Raw genomic sequence first — 18,231 nt, forward strand, 5'->3', positions numbered from 1 at the left:
GGCAGCAACCCTGCCACGGGCAGCCCCGCGGCCTCTTGCTGTCCGGGTGGGTGGTGGTGGTCAGAGCATCCCCACCTGATGGCCAGAAAGGGGGCGCGTCTGGAGGTCCGATCCGGATGCTGCCTGTGCCCACGGCCCCGGCTCTGAGAGGTGGCCATGGGGTCTGCAACGCGGGGCTTCAGGAGGGGCCGTCGGGGCCCGCTGAGCGCCCGGAGGGTGTTGCCGCCTGACCCCTCTGGCCTCAGTGCTCCTGCGGAAGCTCCCGAAGTTTACACCAGGGGGCAGCAGCGCCGTTGCAGAGAGTTTTCCGCTCTGTGAGTTGGAGCTCCTGTTCCGGAGGTCAAGTTACAGAACTGAGACGTACACTGTTTGTAAATCCTTCCCGGTTTTTCCATTGCTTGTTGGTTTTCTGACAGGTGTGATTTGGTTGTTGCAAGTATGTTGCGACTCCCTGTCTCGTCTCTAAATCACTGAGGCCGGCGGGGGGGGGCGGGGGGGGGGCTGCCGCGAGCCCTTGGCCGCTGCCTGAGGGGCTTCGCTCGGCTGTGGCTCTTTCCCCGCAGCTTCAGCCACAAGGCATCGTGCCGAGATCTCGGCATGCAGGGCCCTTTCCCAAGGCGCTAAGGGGCCCCAGAAGCCAGCGGAGGCCGGGGCCGGGGCACAGGACCGTGGCACGTGCCAGGCGGCAGAGGGGAGGGACACGTGGATGAGAAAACCAGTGACCCTCGGTGAACACCCAGCTCTGAACTTCCTATTTTAAGAATTCTTGAAACACCTTCTTCAGAAACCATATTTAGCCTTTAAAGGAGGCAAAACTCACCTGCCGGGGCGTCTGCTCCATGGGTCACTTGGCCCGGCATTGCCTTCAACGTCCAGGGTTACTTCGTCCTGGTTGTGTCCTTCCTTCCTGCTCTGTCTCTCTTAGGTCACAGCGGGGCCGTGAGCACCGTGTGCTGGAGCCACGACGGCAGGTGGCTGCTGTCTGCTTCCCAGGACGGGACACTGAGGGTGTGGTCGGCCCGCAGGCCGGAGCTGGCGCTGTGTCTGGTAACGGTGATCCCTGAGACCGTGGGACAGCCAGCTGTCCAAGCAGGGCTGGCCCCAGGGTCTCAGTCTTCTACCCTAACAGGAGGTCGGGGAGGTCGGGCAGGGGGCGGCACACGAACGCCGACTGATGCTCAAGGACCTTCTTAAGTGTGTGCGCACACGCTCGCACGCTTGTGCAACACAACATGCATGCATCACAGCACACGTGTATGTGTGAATACACACATGCACAGTCAAGTCAGGCTCCCACTTGGGTGGTCTGAAAAGGGAGATTAATGCTAAAATATTGGAATAATTTAAAATGTGAATTCAGTGGGATTTTATGGTAGAGCTGAGCTGCTAGTAGGGCCTGAGGGATGTCGTGGGGAGCAAGTACCTTTTTGTGGAGAAAAGTGCCTTGTTCCAGTGAACGTGAAGTAGATCATTGGAAACGGAGCTGGAAAGGGGAGACAGGAGGCCACAGGGGAAGAAGCGGGGATACCAGCGGATGCAGCTTCGATCCTTTTTGTGGAGAAAAGTGCCTTGTTCCAGTGAACGTGAAGTAGATCATTGGAAACGGAGCGGGAAAGGGGAGACAGGAGGCCACAGGGGAAGAAGCGGGGATACCAGCGGATGCAGCTTCGATCCTTTTTGTGGAGAAAAGTGCCTTGTTCCAGTGAACGTGAAGTAGATCATTGGAAACGGAGCGGGAAAGGGGAGACAGGAGGCCACAGGAGAAGAAGCGGGGATACCAGCGGATGCAGCTTCGATTCCTCCGACTGCGAGCTGCCAAAGGCCAATTTTCAAAGATGCCCTTAGCTTTTATTTTGTGTGAGTCTTATTGTGAAAAGGGACTGACTCCTGGGGAAACCAGTCAGGAGGGGAGAGCCGGGCATTCCTAGGACTGTGCAGAAGGAGGCGTGGCAGCACTTCAGAGAGAAGGCCTTAACCCTGTTGACGTCTGCACGGGATGCTGTGGGCGCCGCCAGGTCCACATGGGAGTAGCTACTCTGAACCACGCTTTAAACAGGCGTAGAATTGGGGCATTAATATGTTTGCTCTTGGCTTCCAATTTTCTTTCATTTTAGAGTTTTTAAGCGACCAAAACACCCATCACAGTCAAAGTTTAATCGTGAAACATCTTTTAGAAAGGAAGAAGAGGCAAACGTCAGTTGGTTCTGAGTCCATCTGTCTCTTCGGAATATATAGATGCTTGGTGCTAAGGTGCAAGGATTTCACGTGTAGAGCGGCGGTGTGTTAATTACCATTTTCTGCCTCAGAAATCTTTCCTGATTCGCACCGCAGGGCAAAGACATGTTTCCCAAGCCTGTACGATCTGCGCAGTTTTACTACCTGGACGCGTTTATTTTGTTATCCTCGGGCCCCGAGTTCCAGCTGCTCAAGTGCCACATCAGCACCAGCAGAGACGACGTCAAAAGGTAGTTGCCTGCTGCCGGGGCCTCTGCTCTCTCTGCTCAGGAGTTCCATGCGAATGGGGTCTCCTCTTCCTGAGGCCCCCAGACCAGACGCCTGCCCTTGCCTTCTGTGCCGCCTGTCTGGGTGCCCACTCTGTGACTGGTTCTGCCTGTGCGGGCCCCAGCCCCCTCCCAGGCTTAACAACTTAGGTTTACATGAAAATACAGATAACTTATAACCAGTTAGCTGTCTCCTTACGTATACACAGTTACTTTAGAATTAGGAGAAAAGGTTGCCTTGTCATAGATGGGAATGAATCACGCTTGGCTACGTGTAGGATATTGTTTTCTTGCAGTGTTACTGAAGGACGACCTAGGGTTGCCTAAGGAGAAGTATGGTAGCCGATTCACCTGTCCCCTCAGTGTGGGCAGACAGGACAGTTAAGTGATGCGCGTGTTTTTAAGGTGGAAGCTGTTGTAGTGAAAAGGAAACGAAAGGAGGACCAGCTCTCATTTTTTCCAGGTACAAGCAGAAGAGCAGGTGCACGCCTGTCTTCAGGCTCCCCACGACCGAGGCAGTGGAGGTGACCAGCTTATCAGCAGTGAATGAGTTTTATTCCTGTATCCTTTTTCCTGCTCTCCTCCCAGTGTGTTCGCATCCTAAGGACTGTCCTTCTGGCAAAAGCGTGTGCTGAGTGTCCAGGCTCCTGGCAGTCCCGGGGAACTCGGGAGCTCACAGTCTTTTGCATTAATTATAGTGGTTTCATCTCCGTGGTGAAAAGAGCATCAAAGGAAAGATGAGAGTGGATGCACTGGCGCCTCTGCCGCTCAGCAGGGTGGTGGAAGCCCAGGCCCCTGGGCTCTCGCTTACTGCATCACACAGTCATTTAGTATTTAAGAACAGCGAGTTAGCACATTTGGGAAACAAACTGCTGTGCCCACCGTGGTATCCTCCGATTAACTGAATGCTTTCCTGCCTCATGTGGACGTTGGCAAAAGTTACAGCAGTTGCTGTTGAAAATGAACTTGATTCTAAAACTTTAAATTTTGAGTGTTTATGGCTAACACTTGAATTAAAAAGCACGGATTTTAACTTACTTGGAGGCAAAGCTCTGCTCTTCAGAAACTCATCTTAACCATTTCAGTTATTCGAAGGTCTAAGTAAAATTCTTTTGAAAAGGTTCATCCTTGAAACTTCAGAAAGACTGATAAAAGGTTTTAATAGAAGTTCTATTATGTTTTAGTTAGAAATGTGATTTTTTTTTTAATGGCTGCACCCTTAGTATATGGAAGTTCCCAGGCTGGGGGTCAAATGTGAGCTGCAGCTGCCAGCCTGCACCACGACCACAGCAATGCCGGATCTGAGCTGCATCTGCGACCTATGCCACAGCCGGTGGCAACGCTGTATCCTTCACCCACTGAGCAAGGCCAGGGTTCAAACCTGCGTTCTCATGGACACTAGTCAGTTCTTAACCCACTGAGCAACAATGGGAACTCCGGAAATGCAGTGTTTTTTATGCTCGAGCCTTTGCTAAAAAACCAAACCAAGGAAAAGCTAGCAGCACTGTGTTGCTCTGATTGTTCTGTCCTGGGAGAAGACTCCTGTGTGCTCCGCTCTCAGCATCGGGTGTGTTACGGAGCCCAGCCCTCTCGGCCTTGCATCCTTTCTCCCGCCTGTGTTTTGTTCGGGCTACACAGTGAAGGGTGGGAGTTCTGGTGGACACACCCACCCTAAGCTTGCGGATTGTCCCTCAGGTGCCAGGTGCCTAAGGCTTCCCCGCAGCGTGCATCTCTGAGGTCCTTCGGGCGTGCAGTCAGCCCCTTTGGCAGCAGACACCTTGGCGGCCTTACCCACTGGTGTCTGGAGCTCTGGGCCTAGTGCCCACCTGCATTGCGGCCTTGGCCTGGGTGTGTTCTGGCCCTCATGCTGCATTTGTCTAACTGTACGTGGAAGCCGGGTTGCCCGCCGTCCACGAGCCCCCGCGGCCCGCGGCCCTGGCCAGGTGCCCGGACGGGGTGGGGGAGCGGGGCCGTGGTCAGGGCTCTTGTGCGTGGCGCCTCAGAAGCGCGCCTTGTGTGGTGTTCCAGAATGTACGAGCAGAGGGAGTGGGCCGTGCCTCCCGTGGGCCGGACGCCTGGGAAGAGCTCCCTAACTCAGCCGCAGACCTGGTGCTGGCCGCCGGCAGGAACAGGACCCTGGAGGTTTTCGACCTCAACGCGGGCCGCAGCGCCGCGCTGCTGGCGGGAGTTCATTCTCGGCCCATCCACCAGATCTGTCAAAATAAAGTGAGTGACTCCGGAGCGGTCCCTCCTCTCTGTGCGAAGGGTGTGATGTACACAAATACAAGACAGCTTTGACACGTTGGCCACCAGGTTCAGCGGTGATTCTGACTGGCCGTTAAATGCTTCCAAGCCTCGGTGTTTGACCTTAGGAGGCACTTTAACGCCGCACGCATGCTGATTTTTGTACTTTTGTTTTTGCTCATTTTATGGCCCCGTTTTTTCTTTTCCTGGTAGTCTATGTCCACTTAAAACTTGGTGGAGGGTTTGGTGTTTGGAGCCCTCACTGGGTTGAGGGACAGTCACGGAGCTTCTGCAGGAATGTGAAGCAGCCTTTGTGACTCAGTGGCTCCCCTCTGCAGAATGTAGCTGGTTTGTCTTGACAGAGAAATGGTTTAAGACCCTCCGGCCGAGGGAGGAGGTGGCCGTTTGGAGGACTTGGGCGTCTCACGGTTTAGTTCAAAAGACACTGTTACCCAAGAGCGTTTGTCCACAAAACTTTTGTTTTCAGGGCTACAGCTACAGCTTTGATTTTTGATAGATTTGGAAGGGCTTTCCAAATCAAGGGTTTCATTTCGATTGGGCCTTCTGAAATCTGCATTCTGATTCAAGGGTATTCTCTTTTTTGAAGTGAGGTCTTAATGTTACTTTAAAAGACTGTTATCCACAGGTTCCATGTGTTATTCCAGGTTCACTTTAAATTTCTGAGTCCTAGGCAGGTGCGGGCTGATATTCTGGGAGTTTTTGCAACTGGTATGACTGGGAGCAGAGAACACAGGCTCTGGACCCTGGGCCGCGGGTCAAATTCTCTCCAAGCAGATTCTGTCCAGTGTCCTCCCGGGGGGGTGGGAACTGGAGGTGTTGGACCAGGGTTGGACTCTGCAGTGGGAGACCCCGACTGGAGGGGGAGCGGCCTGAGGCCCTGAGCCTGGTTCCCCGGAGCTCAGTCTGGACGGCTCCTCTGGAAGCGGGGGGCTCGGGGCCCCCCTGCGTCGCACGGCGCCCTCTCCTCGCCTGCGGGCGCCTGGCCTTGGCCGCGAAGCCTGAAGACACAGGCAGGGCCCTTCCTTGGCGTCCTCCCCGCGCTTTCCCCGGGAGGGTCAGCAGTGAGGACTTTCCCGCACGAGAGGAGAAGGCCTTTCTGGTTTGCGGAATATGCCGCCGGCTTGGAGAGCTCTGTCAAGCGTCTTCCTTTACTGGAACAGCCTCTTCCGGCATAAAGGCAGCGCAGAACTATTGTCAACACCGAGCAGTGGGTCCCCCAGGCGCGTGAAGGCCTCCCTTTGAAGATTGGTAATTCGATGAGGCTGAGACAGCCAGCCTTGAAGCGGGGGTGTTAGTCACTGGCTGTGACGCCCCCTGCCCCCCGCGGGTCTGCTGGGGGCGCTGGGAAGGGAGGGGCGCCCTTTCGGCGGGAACAGGGCCTGTGTCTGGGAACCGTGATCTCGTGCTGCTCCTTTCACAGTGAGATCTGCCGAGACGGCGTTTCAGACTGATGCTCAGACCGTAGGTATTTCTGGGCTTTTAAATGAATTTGATCATTGAGTCGTGTATTTAAAATGACTGTTAGCCTACTCACCACCGAATTTCTTAGGTGGTGTGGTTTTGTAAAAATGCAAGTGCAACTCAAGTGAGCCATTGGCAGCTGGCTCCTTTTTTTTTTTTTTTTTTTTTTTTTTTTTTTTTTTGTCTTTTTTTAGGTAGGGCCCCACTCGCAGCATATGGAGGTTCCCAGGGTGGGGGTCAAATTGGAGCTGTAGCCGCCGGCCTGCACCACAGCCACGGCAACGCCAAATTCTTAGCCCATGGAGCGAGGCCAGGGATCGAACCTGTGACCTCATGGATACTAGTCAGAGTCGTTTCTGCTGAGCCACAATAGAAACCCCAGTGCATAAAATTTATCTGAGATCTCTAAGATCCAGGTGTTTCTCTGGAAATGTTATTACTTGTATATTTAACCAGTGTTTGCAGAGTTCCTCAGTCTTTCGTTAATACAGTTCAATGAGAATTGACGCCGTCACCAAATATTGCCATTTTCAGTTAGGACGTTTCGGCCGTGGAGATAAATGTGAATGTCACGTGCGACGCTCTCTGAAGTCGTGGGTGTCGCATGTGGAGCGGATGTCTCACAAGCTGTCTCAGGTACTGTAGTGATCAGAAAAGGGTTTTCTGTGTTCGTTTAATTTTGGGTTGATGGCACGCGAGTCCTGGCCCCGTGGGTCTTTCAGAGCTGCCGTCATCACCAGCCACCCTCATCGTCTCCTTCGTGTGGAAATGGTTCGTTGGTGTTTCTATAATAAATCTCTATTTTCTCTTTTTTCGCGTGTTCTAATCCTTATTTATTTTTTTGTTTGGAGTTTATCACAGAGCCGTAAAACTCGGTCTAGATTGAAACTTGAAATGTTAGAGCTCCCAATTTGGTTCTCAAACCTATTTTCCATTGTTTTAACTGTTTATGTTGAAAATGCAAAGTTTAATTCTGAAGTTTTCAATGCTTTTTGACTTACAAAGAATAAAGCCCTAGAGTTCCCGCTGTAGTGCAGTGGCTAAGGAGCTGGCGTTGCTGCAGCGGCAGGTTGCAGCTCTGGCTAGGAGTCAGTCCTGGACTCTTCCATCGGAACTGCCGCATGCCACAGGTGTGACTGGAAAAGAAAAGCCCCAGCTTTAAAATAATGCTAAAGAGAAGTCTTTTAAACTCATCTAACCAGTTTTTCCCACATTTTCGAGAAGTCATTTCTTCGAGAAGGGGAGTGATGCTGTTCTGTGTGGCATCTTCCTCTCTGTCCCCTTTTATAAGGGAAGATGCTTTACCCTGTTGCGCACAATGCTGTTCTCTGCCACAAGGGTTACGTCAGACAGTGCTGTGAGTCTCCGGGAGCCATGTTTTAAAAATATAAATTTAAAGCCTGGCGGACGTTGCCTTAGAAAACTCTTAACCTTCACATGCAACTAATTTCACACAATTTGTTTGTTCCCGTGAGGGTTAGGAGAAACGCATGGAGTTTTGCCTCCTGCAGCAGCAGATGAGAAGCTGAATTAGGAACGGTTCCTGCAGCCCCAGGCGGTAGATGAGGGTGTGAGTGGCTTGTACACTAAGCTGACCCTGTGGTTTTCATAATGATTTTTGTGTTTTCCACTGTAGCTGGTTTACAGTATTCTGTCAATTTTCTTTTTTTAATTTTAATTTCTTTATATGTATGTATTTTCTACTGCACAGCACGGTGACCCAGTTACACATACACGTATACATGCTTTTTCTCCCATTTCCTGCTCTGTCCTGAGTGCCTAGACAGTTCTCAGTGCTACGCAGCAGGAGCCCCTTGCCGATGCAGCCCGGAGGCAACATCCTGCATCTGTTCAGTTTTCTGCTGCCCAGCACGGTGACCCAGTCACGCGTACCTGTGTGCCTTCGTTTTTCTCACATTGTCTGCTCCATCCTGAGCGACTGCATGTAGCGTCCCCAGCGCCGCACAGCAGGGTCTCCTCGCGAGCGGACTGGGGAGCTCCCCGGGTGGGAGGAGAGGCCCCGGAGCCAGGCACACCCGGCGTCCTGCTCCGGAGGATGAGGGGACTGCCTGCGGCGGGCTCGCCCCGCGAGACGGAACCGGATTTCAGCAGGATTTGGAGGAAGGCGAAACAGGAGCGGGTTGACCCTCCGTCGCTCGTCGCTCAGCTCCCCGCGTGCGGAGGGTCAGCCCGGGCTGCTCTCTGCTCCCAGACCGACCTGGATTCAAACTCCCGGACGGGGGTTGGCGTGCGTTAGCGCCGTGAATGCAGAGCCTCACAAGGATGGTCCAGTGTGCCCAGTGCCACCTGCCGCCGCTCCAGGCAGCCCCGTCTCCCCCGGGCTCTCCCGCCTCGGTCGCCGTCCTGCTGTGAACCCCTCGAGAGCCCGGTGGCTTCCGGGGCAGCATCAGCTTTGCAGGCTGACTCTTGTCGCCGCTCCAGCCTCCTCCCTGCTGGCGTCCTCAGGTTGGTCTGGGCCTCTGGTCTCAGGCTGGGCCTCCGGGAGCCCAGGTGCTGGGCCCAGGCCGTTCTTTTGTACCTGGAGACTCGCAGATGTCTGGGGCAGCGACCAGGACAGGGGCGGGCAGGTGCTGGGCGTCCGCTTAGAGGGGGCGGGTGGTGGTGGCCTGGGCGCGCCGAGGGCTCCCACGTGCCGGATGCCCCCTGCTTGGTGGGAGCAGGCTCTGTGGTCCCAGGAGCCCCAGTGTAAGACAGGGGTCCCGAGACCCGAGATTTTACACGAAACTTTGAGGAGATTTTTAAAACCAAGATCTGATTTTCCAAGTGCTTCTCTTTTCTCTCGATAAAACTTCAACAAAATTACCCAGAGGGCACGAAGGCCACATCCGTCAGTGTGTATTTCACCTTCTCCTGCCTCAGCGAGTGTGTGTGTGTGTGTGTACAACCCATGTAACGAACGTGCATGTGCACGTGTATACGTGCGAGTGTGTGTGTTGTGTGCATGTGTGTACACACAGGCACGTGCCTGCGTGTGTGTGTGCTCACGAGTGTGGGCGTGCCGCTACCTTCCTATCAATGCGTTCGTTTGGTCCCATCGGCCGTTGGCACCCCCTGGCATCTGACACTGCTCCTAGTACAGGGCAAGCGCGAACAGCCGAGCAAGACCCAGATGCCTGAGGCGCGAGTCTCACAGAGAAAGAGCCAAGGGGATTCAGTGCAGGTCAGACCCTGAGCCGCGGCTGGGGACCCCTCCTCCCGGTCCCCTGGACTGGCGAGGGAGGGAGACCCTGCTCAGGAGGTGGGGTCCCACTGGGGCCCGAGGCGGGGGACGGGCCTTGGGCTTGTGGGTCCTGGTCACTCGGGGTTTTATTTGGGTTCTGGGGGCTGTCGGGGGGGGCGAGCAGGCGGCCGAGTGGCCACCCAAGGCCTGTGCCTTGGTCTACCCTGGAGAGAGTCGAATCCAGGCCGGGCGCCCAGCCCAGCCTCTGGCTGGCTCTGCCGGTGCACCCGCTCTGCCCAGGCCTGGAGCGAGGGGCCAGGCCGCAGCTAAGGAGGAACAGGGCTTTGGACTCGGTGCCCCCAACGTGGCACCACAATGTTGAGATTTTCCGTCTTGCGGGATGGGGCTCCCAGCTCAGGCCCCCGCGTGGTGGGTCCTGCACCCGCTGGCCGAGGGGTACCCTCTGAAGGAAACGGCTTAGTTCCCTTGGTGCAACTCTTCAGCATACTCTGTTTTTCTCCCCACCTTTCCCTTTCGGCCTTTAAAACGAATATAATTGTTTTGCTTGAAATCCTGACCTAAGAACCTTTCTTTTGTTTGTTGAGTTTAGTCTGCTCACAACTATTATGATTACTCATCATTTGATCTTATTTTGTGCGTCCGCTTCAATCTTAAAAAAACCTGCAACTCCTATACCTTCTATTTATCATGAATTTTCTTTGCTTCATTTTTCCCTCTTCAGCCTCTATTTGATTGATCGAAATTTTTTAAATTCTTTTTTTCCCTTAAAAGGTTTGACCACTGAATATTGCCTCTGTTTTATTGCATTTTTTCCTGTTCGGTTTTAAGAAACTGGCAATGTGGTAAGCTATTATAATTGAACAACCATCTGTCTATTAAACTAGGCCTGTGTTGTTTTTATTCGGGGCCTTACATAGTGCCCAACATTTAGCAGATGATCTAAATGGTTGTCGAATCTCTGTTAGGTTTTTTTTGTTATGAGTTATCGAGTGTCAGGTTATCCTAACCCAGCCCCAGGTCCTGGGACACTGGGCTGTACTGATCTTAGTAGGCGTGGTGGTGAATGGACCCCTCCGTGTGTCGTGTTTCTCGTCTGAAAATGGGTATAAAATAGTATATATCTCACAAATCTGTGAAAAGCGTGACGTGTTTAGCGTGCTGTCTGTGCAGAGTGAAGACTCAGTGAGTGTTTGTGCCTCTTGTTATTGAAGTTATATAAGCCTTTATTTCCTGCTTGTACGTGAGGAATCCCCTGTAGGTATGTGCACACTTTAAGCCTAAATGCTTTTGGATGTGTTCATTACGTTTGTTTTAATACTGGGATATTCTCGACGTCGGAGGCCCGTGGAAATTGTGGTGAACGACACCGTGTTTCAGTGTGTTTGGGCCAGTGGTGCTGAGGGTGGCGTTCGGTCCCGTACAGTCCATGGAACACTTTCGGTCATGACGACATGTCTTGGACGGCAGTGCGGGGACAGCGAGAGGGCCGGAGGCCCCGGCCAGAGGCAGGCCCTCGAAGGCGTCAGTGTCTGTGGGGACACCAGCCGGGTTCCAGCCAGGTCATCGGGGTGTCACAGGGTCTGACACGCGGGAAACTGGTAACTGGCCTCCAACTAAATGCCTCAGCAGGGCCACCTTTCCGACGATTCATTGAATGTGGCCTGTAACCTGTGCTTTAAGAATAGGTTCAGTTGTGTTACTGTCCAGCCTTTTGGTCTTTTAGCCTTTGTGGTTCCGTAACTTCCCATGGCGTTGCACTGAGCACACGATGTAGAGAAAACAAGAGCAGTGGTTCATAAGCTCAAAATGTACCGTTCGCTGTTAGTCACGTGCAAGTCTTTAGAGTCCAATTCTGACATTTTTGTAAGTAAGAAGAAAAGGTTCGTGTTAATTTTTCGTTACCTTAGATTCAGTGTTTGTGTGTATATCACTGTGATGTCTATTGATTCATTCTGTTGAAAATGCATCTTGCGTTTTCTCTTTACAATGCAGGGCTCATCATTTGCAACCCAGCACCCCCAGGCTTATCATCTCTTTGCAACCACCGCCACTGGCGATGGGGTGAAACTGTGGGACATGAGAACCCTGAGGTAAGTCGCACCCTGCTTTCAGATTGCGGCCACTCGTAGCCTCGAAGTGCGTTTGTGTTACAGTTCATGATAAACTCAACTCGATCTCGTTTTACCAAATGTGACCAAGTTGTGGTGAATCTGTTTATATGTATGACACAGATATAGCCACACAGCGAAACACACACAACGTGAGCTGCAGACGTGTGTGTGAGAGACATGATACACAGAGACGCCTCCCTGTTAGAAGTGTTCCCACAGTGATAGCCTGGCCGCCGATCGTTAAGTACTTAGTGTAGCAAAATAGAAGATAAACATTTACGTCTGTGCATCTGTGCGGGTGTGTGTGTGGGTTTGTTCCCAGACCAGGGTCAGCAGAGCGTCCGCTCCTCTTCAGCCGCTGAGCAAGAACAGACCCCTTTCCATCCCGTGGGACATCTGCACGCGCTTCACGTATAGAAAGTCCGTCCAGGCGGTCCTGCTGTGGCTCAATGGTAACAAACCCAGCCAGTGTCCACGAGGCCGCAGGTTCAACCCTGGCCTCGCTCAGTGGGTTAAAGCTCCGCTGTTGCTGTGAGCTCTGGTGCAGGCCAGCAGCTGCAGCTCCGGTTCAACCCCTAGTCTGAGAACTTCCTTATACCACAGGTGCGGCCCTGAAAAGACCAAAAAAAAAATCATTTAATGTTAGTTTGGTTGTTTTGTGAATTTAAAATTTCAAAAACTGTTTTAATTATTAAAACTTTTTCCAATTATTATTTATTTTTTTTGCTTTTTAGGGCTGCACCCATAGCATACGGAAGTTCCTAGGCTAGGGATCGAGTCGGAGCTGCAGCTGCCAGCCTGTGCCGCAGCCACAGCAGAGCCAAGCCGTGTCTGCGACCTACACCACAGCTCCTGGCAATGCCGGATCCTCAGCCCACTGAGAGAGGCCAGGGATTGAACCTGTCTCCTCATGATTACTAGCTGGGTTCTTAACCCACTGAGCCACGATGGGAACTCATCATTTAAGAACATTGTATTGGGGTATAGTTGATTTACAGCGTTGTGTTAGTTTCTGCCGTATGGCAGAATGACTCCGTTATGCTCACACACGTAGCCGTTCCTTCTGAGATTCTCTTGCCATGTAGGCTGTTGGAGGCTGCTGAGTAGACTTCCCTTTGAGGTACAGCAGAAAAAGTATTTTAATTGTTTTTAAAGGTCTCCAGGGTAATTTGCTCACCATTTATAATCCTCACATATAAAAATGTTTTCCACTGTTAGTTCATTTTTGTGAAGAAAAGCGAGACGTCAATGTCTTTCTCCCAATTTGTGTTAAAAATTGAAAAAATCGTTTGTTCTCCTGCTGTTTCTTCTCTTCCTTGTAGGTGTGAGCGCCGATTTGAAGGCCATCCGAACCGCTGCCATCCGTGTGGAATCGCCTGGAGTCCTTGTGGCCGATACGTGGCCTGTGGTGCCGAGGACAGACACGTATGTGCTGCCGTGTGTGTGTGTGTGTGTGTGTGTGTGTGTGTGTGTCGGTCTTTCGGCAGAGACTCGATGCGCATTCTTGTGGAGACAGTTAGAGGGTGGAAGCCCACTCGGTGCTTGACTGTGGGCCAGTGTTTCGAGGCTCTTACATAGTAATGGCATTTTAATGACAGGCCTTCATGGTTTTTTTTAATTGAAAGCCGATAATCATTAATTAGTCTGTCCCTTTATTCATTTGTTGGTCATTGCACACACTGCCTTTGGTTGTGCTTTGTATTTGTTTCCTGGCGCTGCTGTCACAAATTCCCACACCCTTGGCAGCAAAATGGACAGGAATCTGCTCTCTTACAGGTGCTGGCAGGGCCGGTTCCTCCTGGGGCTCGGGCCGGTTCCGTCCTGCGGGCCCTTCACTCCCGGTGGTGGCCTTCACTCCCGGGTGTCTTCGGTTTGGGGGTTCCTACCTTCACAAGCCATCTCCCCGCGTGTCCCCTCCGTGCGCTTCAGACCCCTCTCCCCGTCCCTTCCCGGGTGAGCACACGAGTCACTGGACACCCTTGATCCCTAATGACATCTGGACAGATCCTGCTTCCAAGTAAGGTCTCCGTCGCAGGTATGGGGCTAGGACTTGGCCATGTCACCCTGGGGACACACTTCAGCTCACTGCCGGTCTGTGAGGGTTATCCAAACGGAAAGACATCAAGAAACCTCCGAAAATTCAAGGAAATTATAAAATTTATTTGAAAAATTACAATTTAACTTAGACTCTGATTTATTTTCTAAACTTTTTTCTTATTCCATTTAATGGGTGAGAATGAAATTTAAGAATATTAAAAACTGTTTTAAGGAATAAATAAGAACGTTTATTCTAAAAGTTTAGCAGCTTATAACTCGCTAAATGTGCTCCAGTGACATCTTTGTCCTCTCTGCTGATGGATACTTGAGTTCATCTATAAATGAGGCCGTTGCTCACGCGAAAAACTTTTGCTTCCAAAGTGTGAGCACTGCTTGTAACTTCCCTAAGAAGCTCATGTGATAACTTAAGCATAAATCTGTTCTTTTCGAAGTCAAATGCCGTCAACTGTGCACAATGAACTTTCTTGAAGTTTTATCACCATTTTCTTTTATGGGCACATACGCAAGTGCCGCTGAAAAATCTACTCATTGACATTAGCGACGTAAACGCAGAAACACGAGCGTGGACACATGGGGCAGGAAGCTGATGTGAGAACGCTCAAGTGTAAAGTGGGCAGACCTCAGGGACTACAGAGTTACCGGAGATAACGAGGGACAGTCCATATACAACGTCCCAATTCTAGATCTGTGTGTGCCCCGCAACCTGGCTTCAAGACACGTAAAACAGGAAGTGACGTAAACTCTAAAGAGAAAGAAATACCCTTCGTCATAAGGGAGACTTAAGCAGACTTCTTTGAAAGGCTGGAAATGACTGCTGATAACGATGCTTTTCTGCATCAGATACCCCATATCGTGTAGACTGTGGACCAAAGGCCCTTGTGTGGTGCAGAGGAACCGTCGCAATGTCTCCAGCTTGCCTCTGTCTCTCCTCTGTGTCCCGTTTCTATTCCACTGTGTCAAACGAAATCTGGAATGTTCTTTTTATAGTACAAAAAGACGAGGGAGGAGTTCCCGTCATGGCTCAGGGGTTAACGAACGCAGCTAGCATCCGTGAGGTCGGGGGTTCGATCCCTGACCTCGCTCAGTGGGTTAAGGATCTAGCATTGCTGTGAGCTGTGGTGTAGGCTGCAGATGCAGCTCAAATCCTGCACTGCTGTGGCTGTGGCGCAGGCCGGCAGCTGTAGCTCTTATTGGACCCCTAGCCTGAGAACCTCCATGTGCCAAGGGTGTGGCCCTAAAAATAAAGACAATTGAAAAAAAAAAAAAGATGAGGGTATACCAAACCCACTCTCGCAGACAACGCGTCCACACCAGAAAAATGTGTTGTCCATGCAGAGGAAAACTGACAATATATTTGCAAATGAGATGAAGGAAATGAAAGAAAACTCATATATGTAATTTTTAAGAAAGTGGGCAAAACGGAAGTAAAAAGGTTTGATGTGCACGGAACTCAAGGGTAGTTCAGTACCAGGAACCCCGTGAATAAATGCATGTTTTTAACTGGCGCAAAAAGAAGACTTGTCCGCGCGTCTTCAGATACGCAGCGAAAACCCCACGTTCATTTCTGATGGGACACCTAGTGAAAGAGGAATCTATGATGCTTCTTCCAAATGATAAAGTGCTCACCTCAGGACGAATGCCGACACCTCCCGAGAAAACATCAGCGGCGTCCGCGGCTGGGAACGGAGCAAGAAGGCCTGCTGGTCTGTTACTGCTTTGGAGGATTGGAGGTGTTTTCCTGTGGAGTTAGGCAGGAGGACTTCACTAGAGACATTATGTTTGAAAAGGCACAGTTCCACCCTCTGCTCATAGATGGTGAGAGTGCATCTTTGGAACACCCAAGGGAATTAATGGCCATTACGAACAATGAAATAATTCGGGAGAGTAAAACAGTAGGATTTAGGTTAATATGCAGCATTCAGTAGTCTTATAAAAAACCATAACCTGTCGGAAGATGTCATGAAGATAAAAAGGATAAAATACTCAAGCATAAATGTAGCAAAAATTCTGCAAAACCTATACGAAGAAAACAGTTTTTCCCCTAAACGTAGACCTGGACAAATGCAAAGTCTTGTCTTGTCTTGGATGGAAGATTCCACCGGATGAAGAAGTCGGTTCCACGCGAGTGAGGAATACATAAATGCAACGTTGCCCCGGGAAGTATCAGCAGGTTTTCCTCTAAGCTGGACAGAGTCGCTGGAAAGTGCTTGAAAGCGTAAACAAGTAGCAGTTGTCCAGACACCCCGGGTAAAGAGCATTATGTGAGGGAATGTGCTTTAGCCTCTATTAAAACGTCTTCAAAGACCCTCCCATCAGAACATCGTGGAACTGGTACCCGATGTAAAGAAAGGCGAGTGCTCCCGGCTCCGGCCTCTGAAGATGCCCCCAGGCGCCGACGTCCCGGTGACCGTCGTCCGTGCGGCCTCCGAATGCCGCTGCCCGTGGTGGAAGCCCGAGTTCTCCGGGCGAAGAGCTGTTTGCACGTCTGTGACAGGGACTTAAAGGATGGGCCAGGGACAGCTTGTGCCAATAAAGGGAGGAAGAAATTGAAGAGTGATAGCTCATATGATGAGGCCACAGGAGGCAACATCGAAGGCCATTGGCCAAAGAAGCTGCCGCTAAGCATCAAAAGCATAGTAAATGTGATGGATTTTAAATTGTCACCTACCTAAAGGATCACGATCTTAAAATGCCATTCTAAAAAAGGTAATTGAAATAAAACAACAACAAACATAAAACACAACTTCACTGGTCCCCGTTGCGAGGAAACTGGGGCACCGGTTCCTTAGGCAGAAGCATCCGTTTTAAAGGGACAGGATGAAGCGTTTGTTTGGCCTGCCCCTTTGGGACTTATTTCAAGTTAACCAAATACGCAATTTGAGGAGGACGAGTTCTCTTTTGGAGTGAATTCCAGACGAGGAGGATGCACGGCAGAATTAGAAAAGCCTCCTCTTGAAGTCTGAGATGAAATCATTGATTTTAGCAAATGTCATGAGTAGATAAAACTAGCAGATGAAGATTCTAAGGACTCCCAGACAGCTGGGATAGACAGCTGTCCAAAGAAGACACGCAGGTGCCCCCAGGCACATGAAGAGACGCTTGGCACCCCTCGTTCTCAGGGACGTGCAGATCAGACCTCAGTGAGCTATCCCTTCACACCCCCAGCGCGGACCGTCATCAGAAAGCCAGACGAGGACACGTGTGGGTGAAGCTGTGGAGCAACTGGAATCCTTGTACCTGCTGGGGGCACGGAAGAGGGCTCAGCCGTCCTGGAAAACGCTGTCGAGGCTCCTCAGAAAATTACAAGTAGAACCACCAGCTGATCCAGAAATTCCACCCCTGGGTGTTTATCCGAAGGAATTGAAGTCCGGGTCTCAGAGGGCTCTTTGTACTCCTGTGTCATTGCGGCATTTCCGAAGCAGTCAGAGCGTGGAGACAACGCAGATGTTTACGGGTGTGTGAAAAGGTGAGGAAAACGCGGCGAGCACGTGCGATGAAATGTTCCTCCGACACGACAACGAAGGGACCTGCCGTCCGGGACGACACGGGAGCGCCTTGACGCTGTGCTCAGCGGCATAGCCCATCGGAGAAGGACGAACGCTGGGTGGCGCCACACATCTGAGGGTGCGCAGCGGTCAGACGCGCGGCGTGCAGAGCGGGGCGGTGGGTGCGGTGCCGGGCACTGCACCTTTGCTAAGACGGCGAGGCTGTGTCACCTGTCGTTACTGTGTCGAGAAGAGGACAGATGGAAACCCCCCCCGGGAGGACAGGGCTGTCCCAGCCCGAATCTTCTGGCCACTGTCAGCGTCGCTAAGTGCGGAAGAGTTTAGACCTTCTGTGTGTCCCGATGCTGTTTTCAGGTCCACACCTCCGCCTTCGCCCCCGAGCCACCCTGTAAAAGGAAGTGGAGCCGCTGGAGGTAACTTCTGGCTTTTTCCAGCAAGTACACGGGTCATGGAAGATGAGAGGCTTTGCAGGAAGTCAGGCAGGCAGGTCCTGAAGATGGAACATTCTTCGGGACCCTGGACTGGGTTCTTCAGCGCGTCTGTGACATGAAGAGAATGTCGGTTTGATCGTGGCCTTGACCGGTGGGTGAAAGATCAGTGTTGCTGTGAGGAGCTGAACCTGGGCAGCCTGGTCGAAAACCAGGAGTCCAGCCACTAGACTAACGAGAGGCTAGAAGCGGACCCGTCCTCATCGTACCCGCTGAAAGCAAGGCTGTTCCAAGGAGGCACAGCCTGTGGAAATAGCTGTTAGAGTCACGGGGCGGCATGTGGGAGAGCCCGGACAAGGCGTCGAAGTCGGGGGCAAAGACGTGCCTGCGGCGCTGAAAAGACACCAGCACCGCCAAGGACGAAACACAGGAAGCAGCGGCAGCGGCAGCGACGCGGAGGAGGAGCGCGGGGCGGCGTCCCCGAGAGGCGAGGACGGCTCTCCGGTCTGTTTTCCTTTGGCCGATGTCTTGTTTAAGTCTCCCCCGACCGGACACAGGACCCTCCCATATGCGTGGCATCTTTTGGCAGAGAGGGGCCCCGGAGCAAAGCGTCCGGGGTGGAGTCAGGCCTCCTTGTGCCTGGCGGCCCTCCCTCTCGGACCCGGGAGTCTCACTGCGCCCGTGCGGCTGGGGCGCTCT

At 52.0% G+C, this 18,231-nt stretch overlaps 1 protein-coding gene across 49 annotated transcripts in view; it reads left to right on the plus strand.

Annotated features, from left to right (window-relative positions):
* WDR27 (WD repeat domain 27) overlaps positions 1-18,231 on the plus strand; it is a 182,151-nt gene that overhangs the window by 52,031 nt on the left and 111,889 nt on the right. For 22 of the 49 annotated variants that reach the window (XR_014843064.1, XR_014843004.1, XR_014843005.1 and 19 more), the window contains 6 exons: positions 926-1,047; positions 2,332-2,465; positions 2,965-3,062; positions 4,606-4,727; positions 11,422-11,519; positions 12,863-12,965. Coding sequence is in view for 34 of the 49 variants with exons in the window: in XM_085021132.1 (XP_084877258.1) it covers positions 926-1,047; positions 2,332-2,465; positions 2,965-3,062; positions 4,606-4,727; positions 11,422-11,519; positions 12,863-12,965 (677 nt within the window). In the remaining 15 variants the exon portion in view is untranslated. Of the gene's footprint in view, positions 1-925; positions 1,048-1,453; positions 1,858-2,331; positions 2,466-2,964; positions 3,063-4,529; positions 4,728-11,421; positions 11,520-12,862; positions 12,966-13,316; positions 14,865-18,231 lie in introns of those variants that run through there. The other 27 variants (XR_014843096.1, XM_085021106.1, XM_085021174.1 and 24 more) reach the window with 9 other exon arrangements.

Source organism: Sus scrofa, chromosome 1 (genome assembly GCF_054392235.1).
Source record: "Sus scrofa isolate SSC_HxYL_T2T_F1_AM1 chromosome 1, Sscrofa_HxYL_maternal_Yorkshire_Landrace_v2.0, whole genome shotgun sequence".
In the NCBI taxonomy this organism is placed as follows: Eukaryota; Metazoa; Chordata; class Mammalia; order Artiodactyla; family Suidae; genus Sus; species Sus scrofa.